The following is a 24,036-nucleotide window of genomic DNA, read 5'->3' as shown; positions in this document are numbered from 1 at the left end:
GTACAATAATGTGGAATGGAAGAGATCGTGGGGCAAGCAAAATGAACCACCACCAACCACACCAAAGGCTGGTCTTCATCCAAAGAAGGTGATGTTGTGTGTATGGTGGGATTGGAAGGGAGTCCTCTATTATGAGCTCCTTCTGGAAAACCAAACAATTAATTCCAACAAGTACTGCTCCCAATTAGGCCAATTGAAAGCAGCACTCAATGAAAAGCATCCAGAATTAGTCAACAGAAAATGCACAATCTTCCATCAGGATAACGCAAGGCCACATATTTCTTTGATGACCTGGCAAAAACTGTTACAGCTTGGCTGGGAAGTTCTGATTCAACCGCCATATTCACAGGACATTGCACCAACAGATTTCCATTTATTTTAGTCTTCACAAAATTCTGTTAATGGAAAAAAATTTCAATTCCCTGGAAGGCTGTAAAAGGCACTTGGAACAGTTCTTTGTTCAAAAAGATAAAAAGTTTTGGGAAGATGGAATTATGAAGTTGCCTGAAAACTGGCCAGTGGAACAAAAGGGTGAATACATTGTTCAATAAAGTTCTTGGTGAAGATGAAAAATGTGCCTTTTATTTTTTCTTAAAAACCAAAGGCACTTTTTGGCAAACCCAATACTTTGGCTAATAAAGAACCAGAGAATCAGCAAGGCAGAGGAGAACACAGTACCAGTCAAGGTTGTGCCTCAGGCCCTCAGCTACTGGATCTCTCAAATGAGGTGGAATGGATTTTGTCTTCAGGGTCTATTCCAGCTCTAATTGGATGACACTTTTGTGTGTGCATATATACATATAGTGTGCGTGTATACACAATTTAAGTTTGGGATAAACTCTAAATAACATTTTAGGAGAAATTAACATGCAAGAGCTAGATATTTCCTCCAAGTTAGGAATCAGCTTGAGGCCTACAAGCTTATTTTCTTCCTTTCTACATTTAACGTTGTGAAACTTAGAACAAAAGGGAGACAAAAAGACAAGATTCTAAAGGATTCTAATTCTACTCTGCATAAAAGCACATACAGTTGAGGACGTGTGCTAACTCCCTCTTGCAAGAGCACCAGAATCACAAGTAACTGCTGAACAATCATCAACAGGAAGACACTGGAACTCACCAAAAAAGATACGCCACATCCAAAGACAAAGGAGAAGCCCCAGTGAGGTGGTAGGAGGGGCATAATCACAATAAAATCATATCCCATAACCACTGGGTGGGTGACTCACAAACTGGAGAACAATTATACCACAGAAGCCTACCCAGTGGAGTGAAGGTTCTGAGCTCCACGTCAGGCTTCCCAACCTCGGGGTCTGGAAACGGGAGGAGGAATTCCCAGAGAATCAGACTTTGAAGCTGGCCAGATTTGATTGCAGGACTTTGATAGGACCAGAGGAAACAGAAATTCCACTCTTAGAGGGCACACACAAAGTAGTGTGCACATGAGGACCCAGGGGGAAGGAGGAGTGATCCCATAGGAGACTGAACCAGACCTACCTGCTAGTGTTGGAGGGTCTTCTGCAGAGGTGGGGGGTGGCTGTGCCTCAATGTGGGGACAAGGACACTGGCAGCAGAAGTTTTGGGAAGCACTCCTTGGCATGAGCCCTCCCAGAGTCCACCATTAGCCCCACCAAAGACCCTGTAGCCTCCAGTGATGGGTTGCTTCAGGCCAAACAACCAATAGGGAGGGAACTCAGCCCCACACAACAGCAGACAAGTGGATTAAAGTTCTACTGAGCTCTGCCCACCAGAGCAACACCCAGCTGTACCCACCACCAGTCCCTCCCATCAGGAAGCTTCCACAAGCCTCTTAGATAGCCTCATCCACCAGAGGGCAGAGAGCAGAAGCAAGAAAAACTACAATCCTGCAGCCTGTGGAATGAAAACCACATTCACAGAAAGACAGACAAAATGAAAAGGCAGAGGACTATGTAGCAGATGAAGGAACAAGATAAAACCCCAGAAAAACAACTAAACGAAGTGGAGATAGACAACCTTCCAGAAAAAGAATTCAGAATAATGAAACTGAAGATGATCCAGGACCTCGGAAAAAGAATGGAGGCAAAGATCAAGAAGATGCAAGAAATGTTTAACAAACACCTAGAAGAATTAAAGAACAAACAAACAGAGATGAACAATACAATAACTGAAATGAAAAATACAGTAGAAGGAATCAATAGCAGAATAACTGAGGCAGAAGAATGAATAAGTGACCTGGAAGACAGAATGGTGGAATTCACTGCTGTGGAACAGAATAAAGAAAAAAGAATGAAAAGAAATGAAGACAGCCTAAGAGTCCTCTGGGACAACATTAAATACAACAACATTTGCATTATAGGGGTCCCAGAAGGAGAAGAGAGAGAGGAAGGACCTGAGAAAATATTTGAAGAGATTATAGTCGAAAACTTCCCTAACATGGGAAATAGCCACCCAAGTCCAGGAAGCGCAGAGAATCCCAGGTAGCATAAACCCAAGGAGAATCATGCTGAGACACAGACACAGAGTAATCAAATTGACAAAAATTAAAGACAAAGAAAAATGATTAAAAGCAATAAGGGGGGCTTCCCTGGTGGCGCAGTGGTTGAGAGTCCGCCTGCAGATGCAGGGGACATGGGTTCGTGCCCCGGTCCAGGAAGATCCCACATGCTGTGGAGCGGCTAGGCCCGTGAGCCATGGCTGCTGAGCCTGCACATCCGGAGCCTGTGCTCCGCAACGGGAGAGGCTACAACAGTGAGAGGCCCGTGTACCGCAAAAAAACCCAAAAACAAACAAAAAAAAAACTATGAAACTTAGATATATTTTATCTTACATTTAACAAAATTTAACTTATAATGCAACTCTGCCCTAATGACTAGAAGAAAGCAAGAATGGGTTCTGCTGACACTTTTTGGCATATGTTTTCTGACAAAGTCATATAACATGATCCAATTTCCTCGAATTTACTTTTCACTTTTGCCCCATAAAAGAGGTTCATTTCTGCAAATATATTAGAAAGATCCACCAATTTTTCCTAATGCCCTCTCCTATTCTTTGCTATTCAAAACATGCTTTTCTGAAGTTCCATCCTGTCACCTTCCTTGTAACTTCTACAATTGTCAAGCCGTCTGATTCTGGCAGGGCCTCATCTGTCAGATCCCACCAGTTCAGCACCATCACTTTCAGTAACTTCATGGAATTCTACATCTTTAGCCAGATTCCCTAGTTTGTTTCACAAATTAGATTATGTTTTATTTGTATTATATTACAGAATCTTCACATCAGCTGGCAATCAGCAGGGAATGGACAGACAGGGGCTTCAGAGGAACAGTTACACAAAAGAGATACTGGAGTAGGCCGACTGTATAGTAGACAGTTAAATGGGAAATGTGTCAGCTTTGTAACAATTTTTACTTCCCTACATAACCTCATAACCCTTTGTGCTTTCCTGCACAGGCAAATGAGATGAAAAAGAAGTGGGTGTATTTTCTAATGGCAGACTCTACTGTGGACAAATGATCTTAGGGCAGAAAGAAAAGTTAGAAGATGAAAATTCATTTCCATACCCTGCCACTCATCAAGATTCATTGCCATGTGTAACCCAGAGTAACCTCAGGTTCAGTGCTTGCCCTTTGAGATCTACCGTGAGATCTTGCCTTATCTGACTCTGGGTTAACAATTCTTGTCTCATTTCAGATGCTGCTTGGTAATTTTATTTCTGAGAATAAAGGCTCAATCACAGGTCAACCTTAGGGAAAAAACCCGGAAAAGGGGGTATCCAGAAGTGTGGTCTAGGGGAGACTGCAATTGGGGAAAGTGAAATAGAAGAGGGACAACAAGAAGAATGTCAATTGGGCATAAGTAGATGAGACTAAATTCCCAGTCAGCCATATTCTCAGGGTAAACTTGAACAGCATAACATCCAGAATATGCCCAACCTTATCTATAACCAGAATTGGACCAAAGACCACACCCCCACCCCTGCAATCTAATCCATCCCTTGGTTGCATTAATACAGTTTATATTTATTACATTTTCTTTGTATTGAGATGCTGGGTAACTGGCTGATCAGAGTGAGTCCCTACGAAGAAAGGGACCACATGTCCTACTCATCTTTGTATTTTCACCCTCTCTTCCTTCTCCACCACGTGCTCCCTCTCTTCCTTGCACATAGTGATGATCAATAATTTGTTTATTGAATTGAATCCAAGCCTTCCAGGCAACATCAAATTTGATGCTCACAAAGAAAGAGGACAGGAAGCCATACCAGGAAAGGCCCTGAGATGTAATTCTTCTATTAGTCTAAAGCTAGAGGGTAAAGAAACAAAAAAAGGTAGTTCTGACCAAACAAACGAGGTTATCTGGGGTGAGAAACAATGGAAGACCTTTGTACTTAATCCATCTTTTACCCAACCCTGCTTTTAGAATAGAACTGAACAAAACAACCTCTCAGCAGTGAAAGGATGACATAAAAGGATGCTCTTAATGTTCAACATTGCTAAATTCCTTCTCCTACTATGAAAGCAAAGACATTTATAATCATCGCTTCCTGGTTTAAAGATTTCCAGGGACCGATCATGTTGCAAGCCCGTAACTCCATCCAGTCTAAGATGCCTCATTAATCACTAAGAATCTGAAAAGGTCCTGACAAGAGATCTCTTGACTTCAGAATTGTTAAGATCTCTTTCAACGGCTGGATGCCAACCCTTACCCTGCTGTTTTCCCTAACAATTCCTGCACCCAGTGCCTTCAGTGCAGAGACACAGTAAGGTCTCTACATCCTTAATATAGGAAATCTTCTGCCTTCACCCAAAGTACCAACCTGACAAATGGCCTACTGGACATCCACTGAGGAGTCTATGATAGCTGTCTTCAAAACAAATTAAAGAACTTCATTTTCCAATACCATTTCAGGCATAATTACTCTGCTACTAACCATTGCTCTACTCTCATCAAGCTCAAGAAGAAACAGTCTAGGACAACCTCAGGTCCTTTGCAAAGGTCATTAATCTTTTAACAGTCTTTGAGTATATTGTCAAGACCTGAGCTGTGACCAAATTACATAACCTTGGTAAAGATTCTAGGCTTCTTGTATCATCTGAGCAAGTCTAATAATCTTCTGCTTAAACCAAGTAAAAAGGCATGACAGATGCAGTCCCAACCTTGGATTGTTTTAAACTAAACCAATGTACTTGGCAGTCACTGTCCAGTACATAAATATGCAATACTAAATAACCCATCCAAAAGATCAAATCATTAGACCACCACTTAGATTGTATTTAGGGATGCTTTTCTACTTACAGTCACCTACAGCACTGGACCAAGTCAGAGTTTTATTTCGGCCAGGCATTAAATTATTAAGATATTTCCTATTTTCCAGAATAAGGGTAATTTTTCCCATCTCACTGGAACAGAATTCAGATATCTCAATCAAGCCCCAAAGTGATGGAGAAGATTCAAGGTTCTTCATGGACTTTTCAGCCAGTGCTTGTGCGGAGAGAGTCTGGGCTTCCCGGGAAGAGTATAAGGCCATGTCCGACCATGAAGGATGTTGGGAACCTCCTTCTCCCAACAAAGTCTGCTCCCAAAGTCTGGCAGCAGCATAGCTCTCACTGCAAGCAACCCAGAACAGAGAGAAAATCTCATTTTGCCTGTCTATCATAAAATTCAGCTAAATTCAGGTCTAACCAGAGTGATCTAAATGAGGTCATCTGCAATGCCTATTCGTTCACCTCCTTTGAAATGGTCTTTGCTCTGTTTTGCCCTTTGAGCATGCTATGTTCAGTCTTGTAAACTGCTTCAAACCATATGCTAAAAATAAGATATATAAAATATGCCATTCTTGGGCAAATGTCTTTTTCTTTCCTGGGACAATCTTACCTGCATATGAGTCTATTTTTCACCAAGGCTGTAAAAATCTCCTGAAATAGTTTATGCTGGGGATGTGTGCTGAAATTTCTCTCATTCTTGTAGTTTATACTGAGATGAAACAAACAGAAAAGCATTTTATAGTAAAAATTATTTAGGCTGCCTCAAAATTACCAATGCAGAGAAAGATCACCTGTATGCATGAAGATATTGAGGGATTTTGGGGATTCAATATATCATCAAAGCAAGTATCAGTTGTTAAAACATGAAGTAGAAATTCAATTGTAAAGTTAATAATAAAGATTATAGCATATATATTTCATTTTACCACATTAACTAAATTATTCCCTATAAACATTTAAGAGCTAAAACTGGTGTGAGGGAAGAAAAGGGCATATGGAGAGAAAGAATGACTAGGCACATGATCTAGACAGCCATGAAACAGACAGACAAGAATCCCTCCCTTTACTACCCACAATGGCTCGTGGCCACTCTAGTTGTTAACACCACTGGACGCCATGCATATTTCCTTGTGGTCAACACCACTTCAACTGTGGTTGTGGATTGTGGGTGTGGGTGTGTATACAACAAAGTTGTGAGATATTCTAGCTTCAGTTTTTTCTTTCCTGATATTACAGCCATCAGAGAGGTTAAAAATATCCCAAAGCATTCCACTTTAAAACTGGGAAAGGATAAGAGGTAATGCACAAAAGGGTCATATCACTATGGAATATACAATACAATATTTTTGTGCCCATTAAAATAGACCAATTTAAGCCTACCTAGGTATGTTGTAAAGCTGTTTGAAAAGTGACTCGGAGCAAGTTTTGTGAATGGAGACGTAGTGCTCAAGTCACATTCTGCTTTAAAAGTTGTAACAAATACAGATAAATTAAAAAGAAAAAGAAAATAGACCAATTTTAAGATCTAGGAGAAATACGCTGGAATTACATGGATGCACCACCTCAGAGGCAGGTTTTGTATCCTTATTATTGCCATTTGTTCTGTTCTGCCTTCACAGTCTTTCAGGTGTCATGGGACTGACTTGTGTCCCTAAGTTAGCCAGGGCTGTCATTTCTTAGTACATGGACATGGGCAGACTATTTTTAAAGAATTTTGTGTTCCTCACTAAACATGTATTTTAAAAATATTAACTCATGTAACATCATGTGATGTTTGTGGACTATTAAAGTCATTGTCATAAAATAACAGGGAAACAAAACCTAGGCCAAATAAATAAATTATCATTCTAGAATATTTATTTATATATATATATTTTTAAATTTTTTAACATCTTTATTGGATTATAATTGCTTTACAATGGTGTGTTAGTTTCTGCTTTATAACAAAGTGAATCAGTTATACATATACATATGTTCCCATATCTCTTCCCTCTTGTGTCTCCTTCCCTCCCACGCTCCCTATCCCACCCCTCTAGCTGGTCACAAAGCACTGAGCTGATCTCCCTGTGCTATGTGGCTGCTTCCCACTAGCTATCTATTTTACGTTTGGTAGTGTATATATGTCCATGCCACTCTCTCACTTTGTCACAGCTTCCCCTTCCCCTTCCCCATACCCTCAAGTCCATTCTCTAGTAGGTCTGCATCTTTATTCCCATCTTGCCCTTAGGTTTCATGACCATTTTTTTTTTAGATTCCATATATATGTGTTAGCATATACGGTATTTGTTTTTCTCTTTCTGACTTACTTCACTCTGTATGACAGACTCTAGGTCCATCCACCTCACTACAAATAACTCAATTTCATTTCTTTTAATGGCTGAGTAATATTCCATTATATATATGTGCCACATCTTCTTTATCTATTCATCTGTTGATGGACACTTAGGTTGCTTCCATGTCCTGGCTATTGTAAATAGAGCTGCAATGAATATTTTGGTACATGACTCTTTTTGAATTATGGTTTTCTCAGGGTATATGCCCAGTAGTGGGATTGCTGGGTCGCATGGTAGTTCTATTTTTAGTTTTTTAAGGAACCTCCATACTGTTCTCCATAGTGCTGTATCAATTTACATTCCCACCAACAGTGCAAGAGGGTTCCCTTTTCTCCACACCCTCTCCACCATTTATTGTTTGTAGATTTTTTGATGATGGCCATAGAATATATATATTGATACTTCATGTCATTCATTATTTACATGACACTTAGTGCCAAATGACCTTAACAAACTGTAAAATAGGGAGAACCAGCTCCTGGAAGGAGGGTGGCCCACGACAATGTGCAGCTTCTAAGAGGTCTCCATGGCAACAGGAGAGCAAAACAGGGGCTGACACTTTCATTGTGAAAGGGGAGGGTGATGCTTCAACTGAAAGCCTCATGGCCTTGACAACCACAGCCTTCAGCCATCATATCTGCTCACAGCAGGTGCTTCTTTATGCCTCCTCACAGCTGGCAAGATATGCACCAGCCAAAAGCTAAAGACAAAGCTTGTTATCAGCCTCGTCAGGTCAACAGCCTGAGCCATTTCTTCATGGAGCAAACACTAAATGTATGTCAAGAAGGTATCCTGAAACTCCCACGTCACTTTCACCTGCAGCCATTCAGCCTGCTATTCACACAGTACTTATGGGAACAGGTTAAACACTAATTAAAATTATTAAACTAAGAATCCCCATGGTAAATTTTAAAATGGGTTTTAAATTTTAGCTCCTGTGACAAACTTAAATAAATCTTTGGGCTAATTAGCGGCCCAGGCTGCTGAAGATGAGGGACATACTGGATTTCTTACCTAAAATTTTCAAGTTCAATGGCTTCTGTGGACTCGTGCCACTGACCTCGAGCTCTGTGTCCACCCACCCTGATGGCAGGCTCAGACTTCGTCATGCTGCTTCTGGCACTATCGAAGTTAACGGCTGGAAGCTACAGAAATAAAGGCACAGAGGACTTGAGGATGACAATTCAGCACAGGATAAAGACAGTCACAAAAGCAGAGGCGACAGTGAAGGGAATGAGTGTTTCCCCGAGCCAACAATTAACAAGTTAGCTATGTCAAATGTAGGAGTTTTCCAAGATTTAGACATCCTTGACTTAAACATTTACTCTCTCTATCTTATGCTGCTTTTTCTTCATAGCTTGTAACACCACCTGATATCTTACAGTTATTTATGTATTTTCAGTCTCCTTGGTTATACTGTCAGCTCGACACAAGCAGGAGCTTGCCTATCGCTGTTCAGTGTTGTATCCCTAGTACCTTACACAGTCCTGGGGATCCAGACCTGGGGGAGGCCTGGGCATTAGGCGCTTTTGCAGCTTCTTGGGCGATTCAAACGTGCAATCAGAACAGAGAGCTGACAGATACAGCTAGAAACTCTCTGGCCTAGAGTGGAGCCCCAAACTGAGAATGAGTCATCTTCACTCATTCTTCATCCTTACCCGTCACGTACACTGCTTGCCAACTGTAAGAGTTATAAAGGTAAAGAGATTCTATCACTTTTAATCAGTCTGAATATCCTGATTCCTCAATCATGTTTATAAAAGTTATGAAAATATATTTTAGAATTAACCATAAGAAAAGGAAAAATTTACATTAACTAAAACAATTTGAGCATGCCCCCATTTACAATATTAACTGGTAATTATTTATATAGTAAACTGTGATGTTATCAGTATTCAAGTAGTGTCACTTACCAACATTTACCTATAATTGGGATAACCCTGAGAATTGTTTCTTGTACCACAGCAAAGTTGAACGAAGTGCAGACAAATACCCTATTCTTTCCAAAGTACAAATGAGGAATGTTCTATAATTAGCTAAGATTTTACAGATGAGGTACGGAAAGCATAGTATAACAAAATAAACTTTTATTTTCAGTAAATCATTCTGTCCTATATATTATAATTATCAAATAATGCTACAATATGCTGTGCTTGTTGTCCTGTTTCATCAAAGCATTTGATAGAAGTCTGCATAAAGACATGGTTTCCTCACCTAAAGAGAATATGCTGGACTTCCTACAAGGCAGTCAGCTGATAGATACATTCTAATAAGGGCGTTCTTTAATAGGAAGCAAACCCTTCTTCATCATATGCCACCCATAGTTGAATTCTCAAAATATTAATAATAAATCTTATATCCTGTAAAACTACATTTCTATCTCAGTTCAGTGGGCCAATCCACAGCCACCACAAGACAACACAATGCTCAGTGGTTAAGAGAATGAACTCTAGGCCAGATGCCCTGGGTTGAAATCTACTCTTAGACAACTGCATGATCTTGAAAGTTACTTAATCTCTCTGTACATCAGTTTCCACATCATTACAATGAAAATCATAATAATTCTACGTAGTTCAAAGTTATTATGAAAACTAAATGACTTAGAATTTATAAAGCACTTGCTATGTGCCAGGCATAGCTCTCAATGCTTTATACTCTTTTAATCCCCCAAATTATTCTCATTGCACAGATGAATTTGCTAAATAAATGAGATTTGACCTTCCAAATTAGATGATTAGACGTGATAACGCAAATGATGCTAGACATGAAGTCACAGCAATGAGTAGACTGTCCTGTGTTACTCAGAACGTGGAATGACGCAGAAAACAAGAAATAGGTTTTCCAGGCCCAAGGGCTCTCAAACCCCCTTGCCGTCACCACAACTGCCAGAATAGTGACTGCCAAAGAGAAGGTAGCCAGCACAGAGAGAACAAGCCCAGTGCACTCCAGGGAGAGGGCAGAAAGCGGCAGCAGCTTGCAGCCATTCCCTTCAGCAGCAGCACGGGCAGCTGGTGTTGGGAATCCACTCATGCACACGCAGTGGATGAGAAAGACTTGACATCTATAGCTGCAAAGACCAGGAACTTAACAGGAGAATCTATAAGCAACCAGCCTTCTTCAGATAAAAGTAACGTGAGTTTGAAACCCAGTTCAAAGCTTAGAGCCTTTTCTCTTGGCTCCCCAGTCCCTTAGGCTCTTTGTGAATCCTTTATCTACCACATAAGTAGGTCCAGTGAAATCTCACCATCTGAAATAGCCACAGTCGGGGTATCCAGAGTGAAAAGGCCAGGTGAGCAGCCCCTTACAGACTTCTGTCATGTTAAGCCATTAGTTCTGTTAAGATACACTACATCCGATGGGTTATTTTGGGCAACTCAAAATCTGAATTTTCAGCATCATAAATGTAGCATAACACAAATTCATATAGATAATTTAAAAGTGTGTCCCCTCCTACAAATGACAGACTTATAGACTCTCAGATTTTAAAACTTCCTCGAAAGGCACAGGATTCAGCCCCCAATCATCATCACCATCATCACCACCATAATCATCATGATGACGATGATCATCATCATGATCACCATCATGATTATCATCATCACCATCAACACAGATAACACTTGTGTGGTAGTTACCACATGCCAGGCACTGTTCTAAGTGTTCTGCAGGTTTAAATCTATTTAATCCTCATAACGACCGTATGAGGTAAATACCATTTTATGATGAGAGGACTAAGGCACAGAGGGCTAAGTGACTTAGGGCCCACAGTTCACAAGGGGCACAGCTGGGATTCAAATCCAGGCAATCGCCCTTCCTCTACAACACTCTCAATCCTCCAGCATCTCTGATGTATCGTCAATGATGAGAAACACTATCTTGAGTCAGCCCATTTGCTTTTCAGAGTCTTACTCTTGCCCAAGTTTTCCTTCAGGCTGAGATGAAAATCTGTCCCCCTGTGTTCTTTCCCTGTCTTTCAGCCCAGCGTCATCTCCTTTTACAACGTTAGATTTGACTGTAAGTCCACATAAAATAAATAAACAAAAAATTGGGGTGAATAAAAACAACTCCCCAAGTTGTAGGTGCATTAAACTGGTCACCCATCCCAGAAAGCATGCAGTGTAAGCATGCATCCACTCCTGCCCAGGAGCATGCTGCGGACACAGCTGCTGACCACTTTTCAGGGCTCAGCACACACAGCTCCTGGAGATCGCCTGCCCCAGCCTCCCTGGTGGAGCCAGTCACTGCCTCCCCAGTGGCATTACTGTGCCAGTCTCTCTTACAGCACTTATCACAATCCCATACTATGTCTGCATGACACATCAGCCTTTCCCCCTGAATTTGGCCACCCTGAGGGCAGCATCACATCTGTCTGTCTTTCTGTTCTTAGCACCTCTCACAGATCCAATGGGAATGGGATACCTACTTTACCTACTGTGGAATGGGAAGTTCACTTCATCTCCAGTCTCTTTGCTAAACTGATTCATCTCCAGGCAAGTTCATTCGCTCAGCGCATGTGTTGCAGACACATCACTTGCCAGATGTGTGAGACACTGGGTATATAGTGAGCAGGACAGCCACAGCCTCTTCCTTCTCAAAAAGTTTACAGCCCAATGGGGGGGGGGTCGGGGGTCATCTAGCAGTAGAACACACAGCAAAATGAGTGAACAAGGGTTTGTTGTGGTAGAAAGTAAAAGAGAGATAGGGTGGGTCCCGGACCAGGATGCCTGGAATATTCCAGAGTATTCCAGGCAGATTTTTGCACAGGCTGGAAGGCAGAGAAAAACTACATGTGCTCTAGAAAGTGGCAGGTCTCTGAGCAGCTTGAGTAGCATGAGTGGAAAGGAAAGAGACTAGAGATTCAAGTGAAGGACCTTCCTAAAACTTTGATCATGTCACTTCTGCCTGGAAATTTCAACCTTCTCTGTTGCTTATGTGATAGATACAAAATTTGTAGATAGGCCTTCAGACATTGCACAGTTTCTTACAGCTTTATTTATCACTACTTTCAACAGAAATGTCTAGTCACCATTTTGCTTCAGTGCATGTTATTTTCTTTCCTTCAGATATTTGATTATTTTACTCGCTTCACCCAGAATGTCTTTCCCATCAATTCCACCAGGGGACAGCCAGCCCATTTCCCAAGAACCATGTCCTTTCCTGTGACTTGAGCTAAAAGTGGCTTCCTCATCCTCCTCAGAATCTGCCCAGCCACTGCCCATGCCTCTCCTACAGGATTCAAGTGTCCACTGGCCGTGGAAACCATAACTGCCGTTCCTAGTCCTGGTGTCTCAGAGCACAACAGTGCCTTAGACTTTTTCTTTCCACAGCATCTATCAAGACCTCTTTTATTTCAAGGCAAGTAATGGGCCTGTAATGAATTATTTTTCTATCTTTCTTTCATCTGTTTTTTTTCCTAATTGCAAACCAATTTCTCAGCTCCCTATGGTTTTAAATGTAGGAAAAAAATTTAATTCCAGCTCAAGGCAAATTATTTCAAGACTTGTGAAAATCTCTGGTGAAACCTCCAACCAACTTTATGATTTTACTTTGCTTCAACAACCCTGGGGCAATTCTTTTTCTTGAAGTATTTGGTTTTACTGGATTATGATTATTCTTACCCTGCTTACGATGAAAGGGCTCCTCTGCCTCAGTGTGTCTCTGTCCCCACTTCTGTGACAACAGAACTGTCCTCAGAACAGCAGTCTCTAAGATGGTGAAGCAAGGTACGCAGAGACTCACAGAGCAAACGGGATGAGAGCGAAAGTAGAACACGGGAACAGACGCAACAATGGGGAAGGGCTTGGCTCATTAGAAATTCAGATGAAGGACATCCAGTTCTTGTAATACTCTGCCCAAACCCACAAAGTACACTTCCCCCTGCAACTGCTTAATTAGCCATCTTGGTTCATTTGCAAGTGACAGGTCAGTTCTTGTTAGAACAGAAATTCAGGTGAGTGGGCCTTAATCCCCAGGCTTCCCTTTTCAAACTGACTGCTAAAAATCTTAGAGCCTAATGTGTGGCCAACTTGCATATTTTGATGGTTATTTCCTCTGGACTCTGAGTCTACTTTGTTCCCAAACCTTGCTTTTCTTTTATGATAATCTGAGTACTTTACATATCTTCATAAGCCACCTTACACTCTTTCTGGAGCAATCAAGATATAAACAAATTCTTGATTTATCCTCTCCAATATCTTTCTTCTCCTATAAATGTCTCCGCATTATTTTACAGAAAGGAGAATAGGGTGTTTAGAATAACATTTATTATTTCAAAATCATAAATGCATGAAAGTTTTATAAACAGAATTAAGAATGAATTTTGTCACCCTCAAGACATTTATATAAATGAGCAGTTATTTTCATTTTTTTCTTAGAACTATGCACTTTCTGAATAATTCAAGCATTACAAACATGCATTTTTGAACGTATGAAATATTTTACAAAAAGATATGCCATGTGAACTTTTCAGACAACAGACTGCAAATTCTAAAATTGGTTAAAGGTGGCAAAACTCTTAAACTTACTTTAAGTCTGCCAGGTGTTAGCAAGGGAGTGGTGTTGAGAGAAGGCAGAACAGATCCAGTGATCATGGACTTCAAAACTGGACAAGCAGAGCCCAAACCCACCACTGGTGTCTCTTTGACACTAGCCAGGTGGTTATACGTATCCATGAGGTCATCTAATTTTTAAGTTACAATTCAATTTGGTGAAAACTGATCAAGAGCTCACCGAATAGAGGATACGGTGAACCGGAAGCAAAAGTCAAAGCTGGAAACGTATAATCTCTCAGGAAATTAGAAATGTAGACAAGTCTTTCCAAAGCACAGAAAAAAATAATGCTATAATGTTGAAAGAAGGTACTTTGGGAAGAAAGGGATCACTTCTGGAATGGAAGATAAAGGAAAGCTTTTTTATGGAGGTGCTATCATTAGATCTTGGCCCTGGAAATAGGTAAGATTTTATAGAAAAGAAACTTGCGAGAAGGACAAATTTGAGAAAAAGCAAAAAGTAGAAATATTTGACATTCTGGTTACATCTTAGGATGTACAGTGAGAAAGAATGGAAACTATTGATACAACCAAATCTGTATGCTGAGTCACTGTGCTTCCTTTACTAAGAAACAGTGAACTTGATGTGTGGCACCCACTCATGACTATCAGTGAGCAGTGGGCCAGGAAGACCATTTTAGCCGTGTGGAGACGGACAAAGAGTAAGTGATGCTGAAATAGACAGATGAGAAGAAAAGAGTTCCTGGGGTTATAGGCTTAAAAACAGAGAAGAAGGAAGAGGAGAAAAATATTTTAAATATTTGATTTAAATATTTGAAATATTTGATTCTTAAAATATTTGATTCTTCAAATCAATGCTTATCCAGCTATTTTTTGAATTTAACTTCCCAAGTCATTTAAAAGACATCTCAGTGGTTAGAGGCACACATTGCAAAGATGGAGTATTTGGTTAGATCTGTACCTACCATTAGTTGGCTGTATGATCTCGAGAAAGCCATTTAACTTCTCTGTGCCTCAACTGGAGAAGAAGTGATGGGGTCGACCTGTGCCCCTGGGAGGAGACACAGAAGAGGAGGATAATATCACGGGTTCAGAGATCCTCCCTAGGGAGTGAGGGGTTCGAACCACATATTGGGAACACCAGACCTGGGGGCCGACACTGGAAAGATGAGTCCCCTTAGCTGATTTGAAAACCAGTGGGACTTACAGGAGGGCTGTAAGAAACCAAGACTCTGCCCATGAAGAGCATTCACACGCTTGATTACTCATGGGAACAAGGTAGAGGAAGCAGACTGAAACTGCCTGTGGCTCCGGCTGGTTTCCTGCGACCACCCCAGCGCACACCCCAGCCCATGCCGCATGCCTGCTCTGGCCCCTCTAGATCCAGCACAGTCCCCCACTAGAGTGAAGGCCGCCATAGCTGAGGAGGGTTCACACTTGGAGGGGGACAGAGCCAGCTTGGACCCAGCACAGCATCCAAACAGAGTGAGGGTGGCCTTTACTGGCTTTCACAGAGGCAGTGGGTCTAACTTAGACCCAACCCTCAGGGCTTCTGCTCCAGCAACTCGGGCCCCACCTTGCCCCTGATAGAGCAGTGATGGCCACTAAGTACAGGAGAAGCCCTGGTTCACACCTGGCTCTGGCTCTATCCCCTCTGTCTTCAGCCCCACCTCCAACCATAGTGAGAGCTGCCAGCACACTCTGGGGGAAGACATGACCTCAGGCTCACGTCAGATCCAGCTCTCCCACCAAAGCCACTGGGCACACACAGACTGCATAGGTATGCTCCCACACAAGGACATGACTTCAAGACCGGATTAGGTAACTGTTTCACGTAATTGCACAGAGACAGAGAAAGTTAAGCAAAATAAGAAGACAGAGGAATTTGTTCCAAATGAAAGAAGAAGAAAAAAAAACCTGAAAAAAACACAACTAATGAAACAGAGATAAAGAATTTTTAGCAGGTAAAGAGTTCAAAGCATTATTAATGAGAATGCTAACTGAACATGGGTAAAGAATAGATGAACACAGTGAGTATTTTAACAAAAAAACTAGAAAATATAAAACAGAACCAGTCAGAGCTGAAGACTACAATACCTGAAATGAAAAACACAATACAAGTAATAAACCACAGACTAGACAATACACAGGAATGTATAAGTGATCTGGAAGATAGAATAATAGAAACCACTCAATCAGAACAGCAAAAAGTAAAGCAAATTTAAAAAGTGACAACTGAATAAGGGACCTCTAGGACAAACATCAAGCATACTAACATCCTCATTATAGAGATTCCAGAAGGAGACGAGCGAGAGACAGGGGTCAAAAATGTACTTGATAAAATTCTGGCTGAAAACTTCCCAAACCTTTAGAAAGAACAGATATTCATGTATGAGAAGCACAGAGGGTCCCAAACAAGATGAACCCAAAGAGACCCACACCAAGGCATATCATAATTAAAATGACAAAAGTTCAAGAGAAAGAGAGAATTCAAAAGGCAGCAAGAGAAAAATACAGTCACATACAAGGGAACTCCCATAAGGCTATCAGCTGATTTTTCTGCAGAAACTTTGCAGGCCAGGAGGGAGTGGCAGATATATTTAAAGAGCTGAAAGTAGAAAAATCTAAAACCTAGGATACTCTAACCAGCAAGGTTATTATTCATGGTTGAAGGAGAGATAAAGAGCTTTTCAGACAAGCAAAAATTAACAGAGTTCATCAGTACTAAAATGACCCTACAAGAAGCGTTAAAGGGTCTTCTTTAAGTGGCAAAGAAAAGGCTACAACAAGAAGTAAGAATTTAGAGGAAAGAAAAAAATTCCACTAGTAAAGGCAAATATATGGTATAGGCTGTGGATCAACCACTTAAATAAGCTAGTAGAAAGATTTGAAAAAAGTTGTATAATTAACTATAACTACAACAAACTGTTAAGGGATAAACATGAAGATGACATCAAAAAGACATAACATGGGGGAGGGGAGTAAAAAATGTAGATCTTTTAGAATATGTTTCAACTTAAATAATTATCAGTTTAAAACAAGTAGATATAGTTATAAGTCAACATATATATAAACCCCATGGTAACCACAAATCAAAAACCTACAATAGGCACACAAAAACAAGAGAGAAAGTAACACAAATATACTACTAAAGAAAATCATCAAACCATAGGGAAAGAAACAAAAAGAAGAACAGAGAAGAACTACCAAAACAACCAGCAAACAATGAACAAAATGGCAATAAGTACACACCTATCAATAATCACTTTAAAAGTCAATGGACTAAGTGCCCCAACCAAAAGACATATGGTGGCTGACAGTATAAAAAAACAAGACCCATCTATATGCTGCTTAATGAAGAAATGCACGTCAGAGCTACAGACACCAACAGACTGAAAGTGAAGGGATGGAAAAAAGTATTTCATGCAAATTGAAACGACAAGAAAGCTGGTGTAGCAACACTCATATCAGACAGAGTAGACTTTAAAACGAAGTCTATAACAAAAGACAAAGAAGAGCATTATGATAAAGGGATCAATACAAGAAATGGATAAAAATTCATTAACACATATGCACCTATTATAGATGCACATAAATATATAAAGCAAATACTAACAGACATAAAAGGAGAAGTTAACAGTAACAGTAAGGGACTGTATTACTGTACAGTGGGGACTTTAACACCCCACTTACATCAATGGACAGATCATCCAGAGAGAAAATCAATAAGGAAACAGTGGTCTTAATCACACATTAGATCAGTTGGACTTAATAGATATATAAAGGACATTTCATCCAAAAACAGTAGAATATATGTTATTTTCAACTACACATGGGACATTCTCCAGGATAGATCACATGCTAAGCCACAAAACAAGTCTCAACAAATTGAAGAGGATAGAAATTATATCAAGCATTTTTTCTAACCACAATGGTTTGAAACTAGATATCAATTACAGGAAGAAAAATAGAAAAACGAACACTGGAGAGTAAACAACATGTTACTAAAAAAATCAATGGGTCACTAAAAAAAAAAAAAAAAATCAGGGCTTCCCTGGTGGCGCAGTGGTTGAGAGTCCACCTGCCGATGCAGGGGACGTGGGTTCGTGCCTCGGTCCGGGAAGATCCCACATGACGTGGAGCAGCTAGGCCCATGAGCCATGGCCACTGAGCCTGCGTGTCCGGAGCCTGTGCTCCGCAACGGGAGAGGCCACAACAGTGAGAGGCCTGCATACTGCAAAAAAAAAAAAAAAAAAAAAAAAAAAATCAGAGGAAATTAGAAAATACCTTGAGACAAATGAAAATAAAACACAATTTTCTAAAATCTATATAGGATACAGCAAAAGCAGTTTGAAGAGGGAAGTTTATAGTGATACAGGCCTATCTCAAGAAACAAGAAAAACTCAGATAAACTACCTAACCATTCATCTATAGGAATTAGAAAAAGAAGAAACAAGGCCCAAAGTCAGCAGAAGGAAGGAAATAATAAAGATCAGAGAGAAAATAAATAAAATAGTGACCAAAAAACAATAGAAAACATCAATGAATCCAATGCTGCTTTTTTTTTGGAAAAGACAAAATTGATAAGCCTTTAGCCAGACTCATCAAGAAAAAAAGAGAGAGGATTCAAATAAACAAAATAAGAAGTGAAAGAGGAGAAATAACAACCAATATCAAAGAGATACAAAAAATCTAAAGAGAATACTTCAGTTATATGCAAACAAATTGGAAAGCCTAGAAGAAATGGATATATTTCTAGAAATATACAATCTTCTAAGACCAATGAGGAGGAAATTGACAACCTGAACATACAGAACACTAGTAGTGAAATTGAATTAGTAGTTTAAACAATTCTCTGCCAACAAAAGTCCAGGACAAAACAGGTTCACGAGGGAATTCTACCAAACTTTCGAAGAAGAGCTAATGCCTATCCTTTTCAATCTACTACCAAAGATTGAAGAGGAGGGAACACTCCAAATTCATTTTACAAGGCCATCATTATTCTGATTCCAAAACCAGACAGAGACACTACAAAAAAAGAAACGTACAGGCCAATATTTCTGATGAACATAAATGCAAAAATTCTCAACAAAACACTAGCAAACCAAATTCAATAATACATAAAAGGGTCATACACCATGATCAACTGGGATTTATTCCAGGGTCACAAGGATATATACAAATAAACTAATGTGATACACACCATTAACAAAAGGAAGGATAAAAATCACATGATCACGTCAATAGACTCAGAAAAAGCATCTGACAAAATTCAACATCCATTCATGATAAAAACTCTCATCAAAATTGGTATAGGGAACATATCTCAACATAATAAGGATCATATATGACAAATCCACACCTAACATCATACTCAATGGTGAAAAGCTGAAAGCTTTTCCTCTAAAATCACAAACAAGACAAAGATGTCCACTCTCCTCACATGCATTTAACACAGTATTAGAAGTTCTAGCCACAGCAATCAAACAAGAAAAAGAAATAAAAGGCATCCCAATTGGAAGGGAAGAAGTAAAACTGTCAGTAGTTTCAGAAAACATGATACTATATACATAAAACCCTATAGTCTCCAACCAAAAACTATTAGAACTAATAAATGAATTCAGTAAAGTTGCAAGATACAAGATTCATATACAAAAAAATGTTGCTTTTCCATACACTAATAATGAACTATCAGAAAGAGAAAGCAAGAAAACAATCCCATTTATAATTGCATCCAAAAGAATAAAATACATAGAAATAAACTTAACTGAGGAGGTAAAAGACTTATACTCTAAAAACTATATGACATTGACACGGGGAGGGGGAAGGGTAAGCTGGGACAAAGTGAGAGAGTGGACATATATACACTACCAAACGTAAAATAGATAGCTGGTGGGAAGCAGCCGCATAGCACAGGGAGATCAGCTCGGTGCTTTGTGACCACCTGGAGGGGTGGGATGGGGAGGGTGGGAGGGGGGGAGATGCGGGAGGGGGGAGATGTGGGGACATATGTATGTGTATGGCTGATTCACTTTGTTATGGAGCAGAGACTGACACACCATTGTAAAGAAATTATACTCTAATAAAGATGTTAAAAAAACAACAACTATATGACACTGATGAAGGAAATTGAAGACACCACAAAGAAATGGAGAGATATCCTGTGTTTGTGGATTGTAAGAATTAATATCATTAAAATGTCCATACTACCCAAGCAATCTACAGAGTTAGTGGAATCCCTATCAAAACACCTATGATATTTTTCACAGAGCTAGAACAAATAATCCTAAAATTTTTATGGAACCACAAAAGACCCTGGATAGCCAAAGCAATCTTGAGAAATAAGAACAAAGCTGGAGGGATCAAACTCCTTGACTTCAAACTGTACTACAAAGCTACAAGTGATCAAAACAGTATGGTATTGGCACCAAAAAAGACACATAGATCAAGAGCCCAGAAAAGAACCCACAAACTTATGGTCAATTAATCTATGACAAAGGAGGCAAGAATATACAATGGGGAAAAGACAGTCTCTTCAATAAGTGGTGCTGGGAAAACTGAACAGGTACATGTAAAAGAATGAAATTAGAACATTTTCTCACACTATATACAAAAACAAACTCAAAATGGATCAAAGACCCAAATGTAAGACTGGAAACCATAAAACTCCTAGAAGAAAACATTCCTTGACATAACCTGTAGCAATATTTTTTTGGTTCTGTCTCCTAAAGCAAAGGAAACAAAAGCAAAACTAAACAAATGGGATATAATTAAACTTAAAAGCTTTTGTATAGCAAAGAAACCATCAACATAATGAAAAGACAACCTACTGAATGGGAGAAAATATTCACAAATGATGATGACCAGTAAGGGGTTAATATCTAAAAAATATAAATAGCTAATACAACTCAATATCAAAAAAACAAACAATCTGATTAAAAAATGGGCAGAAGACCTGAATAGACATTTTTGCAAAGAAGACATACAGATGGCCAACAGGGACATGAAAAGATGCTCAACCTTGCTAATCATCAGGGAAATGCAAATCAAAACCACAATGAGATATCACCTCACACCCATCAGAATGGCTCTCATCACAAAGACAACAAGTAACAAACGTTGGCAAGGATGTGGAGAAAAGGGAACACTGCTGGTGGGAATGTAAACTGGTGCAGCCACTATGGAAAACAGTATGGAGTTTCCTCAAAAAACTAAAGGTAGAACTACCATATGATCCAGTAATTCCACTCCTGGGTATATATCCAAGGAAATCAAAAACACTAATTTGAAAAGTTACATGCACCCTAATGTTCATAGCAGTATTATTTACAATAGCCATAATATGGAAGCAACCTAAATGCCCATCAACAGATTTATGTAGATGATATACATATCACACATATATATCACACACACACACACACACAATGGAATTCACTCAGCTATAAAAGAGAATGAAATATTGCCATTTGCAACAATATGGTTGGACCTAGAAATTATTAACCTTAGTGAAATAAATCAGAGAAAGACAAATCCTGTATGTTATCACTTATATGCGGAATCTAAAAAATAAACAAACGAATATGTATAACAAAGCAGAAACAGACTCACAGAGAATAAACTAGTGGTTACCAGAGGGGAAAGGGAAGTGAGGAGGGGTGATATAGGGGTAGGGGATTAAGAGGTACAAACTACTATGTATAAAATAAATAAGCTACAAGGATATATTGTACAGCACAGGGAACATAATCAATATTTTACAATAACTATAAATGGAGTATAATCTTAAAAGGATTTAATCATTATGTTGTACCACTGAAACTAACATAATATTGTAAATCAACTATACTTCAATAAAAAAAATGTTGTAAATGCTGTAGTTCTCTGGTAAGTTTAGTGGATATAACAAAAGCCAGTAGGGCTGTATTACCACATGAGCTCACAAACAAATTTACTTAACAAGTATACCACAGTTGACTTTGGAGTCTGGCTCCCGGGTTTCAAATCCCATCCCTGCCATTTACTAATTTACTGTGCTAAATAAGCTGTCTTCATTATTATTAGCATTTCTGTGTTATTCCCTAAACCTCCATGGATAGCCTCTAATCTCTTGACTCTCTAAAGTCTGACAGAAGCTAAACCAAAAAGAAACATTTAGAGATAAATTCAAGCAGCAGTACCATTCTTTCTCTGTCTATTAAAAAAAATAAAAATGCTATTGTAAAAATAGTCAAAACTCACTCCTTCCTTTCCCCTGTTTTTGGTGAGATATAATTTGCAGCAAGCATCAAAAGTGGTGCTGTAGCAAGTGGGCAGCCTGAGAAGTGGGGAAGCAGAGACGAAGGGAAAGGTGATGAACAGTGTTTTGGAGAAATCAACTTCCCTAGAGCTCTGCAGTGTCAAACATTGGGCATTCAAAAGAAGAGAGCTCTGTTTCTATACTGAAACGCTTTTGCTGATTAGGACACATGGCACTGAACAGAGGATAAAGCGGGCCCCAGGCATGAGAGCAAAAGAATGAAAAGGCTGTGGATACAGAGTCTTGCATCCTGAACCTGAACCAGGTATGAAAGAAACAGCTAGAAGAAAGACAAAACATAAGAAAGAACAAAGAAAAATAGACTTATCGTTCACATGATGTTAAATGGATCCCTTTGGAAACATGTGATTTCTCTGCCGTTAATAGACGCACATTCTTTGAAAACACTACCTGTTGTTTGCTTGACTGAACGTTCAAAAGGCACAGAAGTCTTTTAAGATCTGAATAGTCCCTAGGAGAAAGAATAACACAAGGGGATATGGGGATATGTGTATACATATAGCTGATTCACTTTGTTATACAGCAGAAACTAACATGACATTGTAAAGCAATTATACTCCAATAAAGATGTTAAAAAAAAAAAAAGAATAACACAGTGTCAACCAACAGAAGACTCCAGGTGAACTAGTCATGTTACCCACTAGTAACATGGAACACTGCTACTTGGAGGCCTGCTTTTATAGACTGAAACACATACATGCTAAACGTTTCTGTAGAACTCTAGAAATGCACAAACATTTCAGTAAACACTGTACCCCAGAGCAGCAGTTGTCAAGGATCTACTCTATTTCTCAAAAAGTCATTAAATCTGGTTGCTGGCCACTGCCTGAGTTAATAATTAGCAAAGACTCAGAAGGGAGTTACCTGGTGATGATTCCTTGTTGTTTTTTATCGGTTGATTTTTCCGTGGTCTTCACTTTTTTGTCTTGATCAGGCATTGTAAAACATCAATCCCCAGAATTAACATCACATTCCTTTCAAAGTAAACTAGAAGGAAAAACTTTAGTTGGGTTATGTGCTCCAACATATTCTCAATTAATGCAGGCAAAATTCACTTATAACATTTATTTAAATATGCACAAACTAACATTTATTTGTAATATAGCAATATAAATGCTAATATGAATAACATTTACTGTTTATCATTCAAAGGCCTTTGGATACATTTAGGGCATAGCTTATAATTATAGTAGTACTTTAGCCTATATTTTCTGAGTCATTCTTGATTTCAAATATTCTGACCCATTACCCCAACAAGTATTGTTCTGCTTGTCAGGAAAAGTGCCCCAATTTGGGGTTTCCAAAATATACATAAGCAAATACCTGAAGTCCAACTGACACTTTTATGCCATCTTACTTGTCTTTCTTGGCAAGTTTCCTTAACAGTAGAGTACGCTACTTCGGGGAGTTCCTCTCTCATCGTGGTCATGCCCCTAAAAATCCCAGAGGAAGCTCCACCCACTTGCAAATAAGCATTACAGTGTCAAGGGCAACACACAAAATGTCCTTGGGTTTCCAGAATTCCTAAAGTTTTTAAGCTGAATCCCCATGTGAGTCAACTCTAGTCATAACCTCTTCTGCAAGAATTGGGTCAGTCTTGCACAGCCCCTGGACTCACTCAAACATCC

The 24,036-nt window shown here is 39.5% G+C and overlaps 1 protein-coding gene across 5 annotated transcripts in view; it reads right to left on the bottom strand.

Moving 5' to 3' along the window:
- NEK10 (NIMA related kinase 10) overlaps positions 1-23,346 on the bottom strand; it is a 282,983-nt gene extending 259,637 nt beyond the window's left edge. For all 5 annotated transcript variants that reach the window (XM_065884790.1, XM_065884787.1, XM_065884788.1 and 2 more), the window contains exons 1-4: positions 23,273-23,346; positions 22,799-22,859; positions 8,594-8,724; positions 5,857-5,955 (exon numbers count right to left, since the gene is read on the bottom strand). In XM_065884790.1, coding sequence (XP_065740862.1) covers positions 5,857-5,955; positions 8,594-8,724; positions 22,799-22,859; positions 23,273-23,346 — 365 coding nt within the window. The remainder of the gene's footprint in view (positions 1-5,856; positions 5,956-8,593; positions 8,725-22,798; positions 22,860-23,272) is intronic.
- Between the last annotated feature and the right edge of the window lie 690 nt (positions 23,347-24,036).

This window comes from Phocoena phocoena, chromosome 10 (assembly GCF_963924675.1).
Source record: "Phocoena phocoena chromosome 10, mPhoPho1.1, whole genome shotgun sequence".
In the NCBI taxonomy this organism is placed as follows: Eukaryota; Metazoa; Chordata; class Mammalia; order Artiodactyla; family Phocoenidae; genus Phocoena; species Phocoena phocoena.
Note: the sequence above shows the minus strand (reverse complement) of the source record. Positions and strands in the feature narration are given on the sequence as shown.